Below are 4,478 nucleotides of genomic sequence, written 5' to 3' on the forward strand. Positions count from 1 at the left end.
AGACAGCGACTGACGCTGATCAATTAAAGAAAGAAGTAAAATTTGTCCAATTGGAAGAAACAGCAAGCAGAAAAGAAAAAAAAAATCTAGAGTAAGATCCACTATACCAACACTACCAAAAATATTCTGTATTATCTGTGGTCGTGGTTGTACCAGCACCTGCAGTTTACAATGACACGAAAGAGCAATGACTTACCATTCAAGTTTCTTATCTAAATTTGCAACACCAACAGCAAAAGGAATCCTTTTCTGGTCTCTCTCTCTCTAACTGTGCACATTCACATAGATATACTATCTCTCTCTCTCTCTCTCTCTCTCTCTCTCTCTATATATATATATATATATATATATATATATATTAATAAGGAGAACAGAGTTTTATTCTGTTGTCAATTACGTCTTTCCATTTCTGCACCTACATATGTTTCTGCAGCAATTTGGTGCACACTGCAAAGCTTTGCTTCTTGGTATGCATTTTGGTGTTAATTGCTGCTTTTTCAGGGTGTTTATATATATATATATATATATATATATATATATATATATATATATATATATATATGTATGTATGTATGTATGTATGTATGTATGTATGTATATAATAAGTAAAGATTGAAGTTAATAGTATGTTTATTCCATAGTTTAAAATTGTTTCAACAACTTGCAGGTGATGTTATGCCATAAGTTTCAATCATCATTGAGTGTGTGTATGTGTGTGTGATTTTATGTAACGAGCACGTATAAGTGAATATAATAATAAGTGTACTCAGAGAGCACAAACCTCCGCCAAGGCAACACCAACAGCCTCTCAACGATTAGCTAGAGATGATTTTTTAAAACTAGAATACTAAAAATGAACCCGACCGCTCCCAAAAATTAAGTAAAAAAAAAAAAACGAAAAAAAAACATAGGAAAATAATCCAGAATCATTGTCCGGTACCAGATTGATCCCAAAATCTAATCGGTTCTTGCTAGTCACAAGGCCAAACATTCCTGGAAGTTTTATTCGAATCCATCCAGCAGTTCTTGAGATATCTTGTCCATGGACAAACAAACAAAACACGACTGAAAACAATACCTCCGCCTTCGGTAAGGCGGAGGTAACAATAACGAACTTGCAAGCAGTGCTTAGGTGCACTGTATGTGTCGGATGTTATAAATCAAATTTTACAAGATAATATTCAGTATTAAAGAAACCAACGCAAGTCACAGAATTCAGTGAAATAAAATAAGACCAAGACATTTGTTTTTTTCTAAAATTCCAAATTTTATTTTCTTTCTTTTTTTGTCTCAGCAAATGTCCGACGTGGGCAAGATGGAACTTAACATTTCAGCAATGTTATGAAACCAGAATCAACTCATTGCTTTCTTATTTACATTTGCACCATTGCGAAATCAGAAGACGCTCTAAGGGAACTTAGGGTAAGCGTGTATTAGACGCAGATACCCCAGAATTTCAACAACTGTTCGGTGTCAGGTGCACGCGAAAAGATGGCGAACTGTTTATGAGCGTAAAAAGGTGTGAAGAGTTGACTCTGCTTCCAGGTTTAACATTAATATTTTTTATCCAGAATTGACAGGATATGAGATCCACTTTTGGTGTTATCAATGTGGATTTGACATCAGACGTAGATGTAGTTAGTCAAATATTAAAATAAAATTCCCTGACAATTTAGCTAAAGCAGACTTGTCCCAATTCCACAAAGAAGTCTTGTTCATCTTTGCCATAGTCACGAACCTGAATATTCCTGATTGGCAACTTCGTTGGATAGTCAAGATTGATTTCTATCACAGTTTTCTCAAACTTGTTGGTCTTGTGCTGAAAATAATAATAATAATAATAATAATAATAATAATAATAATAATAATAATATTAATAATAATAATAACAACAACAACGACAACAACAATAATAATAATAACAATAAATAATACCCGGATGCAGTACCAGGCAGTGGCTCTCATGGTTTCTGATCTTAATTGATTGGAAGTGTTATCATGTACATTGTTTTGTCTTGGGATAAAAAAAATAGACTACAGCAAATATTCTGCTTAATACCACAGATTTGCTTGTCAGTTGTTTGACCTTAACCAGTTGAGCATGTCCCTTGGTGTATATGATATTTGTATGCTGTGTTTGTGTGTGCGTATGTGTGTGTAGGAGCGTGGCTTAATGGTTAGGGTATTTAGTTTACGATTACAAGGTCGTGAGTTCAATTCCCGGCGACGCGTTGTGTCCTTGAGCAAGACGCTTTGTTTCACGTTGTTCAAGTCACTCCGCCAGCAAAAATGAGTAGTACCTGCAGTTCAAAGGGCCAGCCTTGTGTCGCGCTGAATCTCCCAAAACACCTACGTTAAAGGTACACGTGTTTGTAGAGTGCTCATCCATTTGTACATTAATTTCACGAGCAGACTGTTCCGTTGATCGGAATAACTGGAACCCTCGCTATCGTAACTGACGGCGTACCAATAGTGTATATATATATATATATATATATATATATATATATATATATATATATATATATATATATACGGGGTTGGGATATTGTAAAAGCTTGTTATTCTGAGGTTGTCTGTTCCTCACACTAAAAGATAGTACATAAACATGTGAATTAAATTGCAGAAAATCGATATAAAATTACCTGACATCCATCACTTATAACAGAGTATCGTGCGATGCCTGTGGATTTTAGCGTATTTTCATCATAATCTTCAAATTGGAGACCTTTGCTTGTACTGCCAGTCTGAGCGTTTTTATGAGCAAAAGTATTGCGGCAATGGAAAGTAACGTTCTGTGAAGCTTTTTGATGTAAAACTTGCAACATCTTAATTTGACGGCCATCAGCCTTGTAGCTGAACTGTAGAAGGAGAGATATATACGAAAATATTAGGAAGCAATTAACAAATGTACAAGGAGAAATATATATATGAAAATATTAGGAAGAAATTAACAAATGTACAATCTCTTATTTGTTTATGCGTGTACGTGTATACGTCATAAGTTCTTGGTGTATGCATGTTGGTATCCACTTACGTTTGTATGTGCATTTGTATGTATGTTTTTATGTGTATATGTATATATTCATGTAATGATAGAGAGAGAGTGGTGGGGAAAGAGAAAGAGAGATGGAAATATAAAGTATGTATTTGTGACCAGTTATGTACACATATATACATATATATTTGTGTTTGTGTGTGTGTGCGCGTGTGTCTGCATGTTTATATATATGCCTGTATGTGTGTGTGTGTGAGAGAGAGAGAGAGTGTGTGTGTGTGTGTGTGTGTGTGTGTGTATGTATGTGTGTGTGCGTTTGTGTACTCAAACAATCTCAATAATCTATATATATATATATATATATATATATATAAAAGAGAATCTCTGTCCGTTTGCGTGTTTGTTCGTTGTTTGTCCACCAAAATGAAAGTAACTGATTCAAGGGAGGCTATATTTCCTATTATGCTTTTGCTTATTTTATCGCAACAAAAGTTATGCAATGGTGCGACACTAATTGTGCACAAACCTATGAGAAACTATTTTTGAGGCAAATATTCTCACTGGTTGTGGTAAAGGTGATACTGTCTTCGTTTCTCGCATACCAGCTACACCATCAAATGTCCCATTCCAATTTAAGCCGTTACAGTTTCCTATCCCACTTCCTTTTGCCATGAGCATTAATAAATCTCAGGATCAAACACTAAAAGTTGCTAGATTGCAACTTGAAGAACAAACAGAAATTCGTATATGAAATCCAGCTTTTTTCTGCTTCAATTATTACGTCTTTCTCTTATATAATACACACATACAGGATAAGTAAACCTAAATCTATAACCATAGTCTCACCCTCGTTCAGATTCGAAACTGAATCTTTCAATTCTCCTTGGGCATACGGCCTATTCAAATATCAAAAGAAACCATGACAAATGCGTCTTCCACTTCACCTGTGGCCTTCTCAGTGCCATCGCTGTCACCAGGATTCCGTAAAGCTAGTCTTCTATATGATATAGCTATTCTTCTAGCTTCATTCACGTTCAAACTGAATCTTTCAATTCTCCTTTGGCATACCGCCTATTCAAACGTCAAAAGGAACAGTGACAAATGGATGTTCCACTTGACTTACAGCCGTTTCAGTGCCATCGCAATCACCTGGATTCCGTAAAGCTATTCTCCCATACGATATACCCAGTTTTCTAGCTTCTCGGCCCGAGAAGTAGAAAAAGTAGTTACCCAATCAACGACGGATATTACTACTAGTTTTTAATAAAATAAATTCATATAAATTATAAACCTATACTTACTCCTTCGTTTTTAGTTACTTGCAAGTAATCTTCACCAGGTGCATAGATCTCGCTTGGTTTCTTGTGCTGAAAAAAATATTACAAGGAAAGTAACATTTTATATGTTTTCAATATAAATGTCGACATCATTATTTATTTAAAAAAATTTTCTTTTCTTTAGTATTAGGGTAAATAAATGT

At 34.8% G+C, this 4,478-nt stretch overlaps 1 protein-coding gene across 2 annotated transcripts in view; it reads right to left on the bottom strand.

The window, feature by feature from the left end:
- Window positions 1-1,242: 1,242 nt before the first annotated feature.
- LOC106868320 (uncharacterized) overlaps window positions 1,243-4,478 on the bottom strand; it is a 72,131-nt gene continuing 68,895 nt past the window's right edge. For both annotated transcript variants that reach the window (XM_089353153.1, XM_089353154.1), the window contains 3 exons: window positions 4,300-4,365; window positions 2,646-2,861; window positions 1,243-1,819 (listed from right to left, as the gene is read on the bottom strand). In XM_089353153.1, the coding sequence (XP_089209279.1) occupies window positions 1,673-1,819; window positions 2,646-2,861; window positions 4,300-4,365 (429 nt within the window). In that variant the 3' untranslated portion in view covers window positions 1,243-1,672. The remainder of the gene's footprint in view (window positions 1,820-2,645; window positions 2,862-4,299; window positions 4,366-4,478) is intronic.

This window comes from Octopus bimaculoides, chromosome 6 (assembly GCF_046866305.1).
Source record: "Octopus bimaculoides isolate indiv1 chromosome 6, ASM4686630v1, whole genome shotgun sequence".
NCBI lineage: Eukaryota > Metazoa > Mollusca > Cephalopoda > Octopoda > Octopodidae > Octopus > Octopus bimaculoides.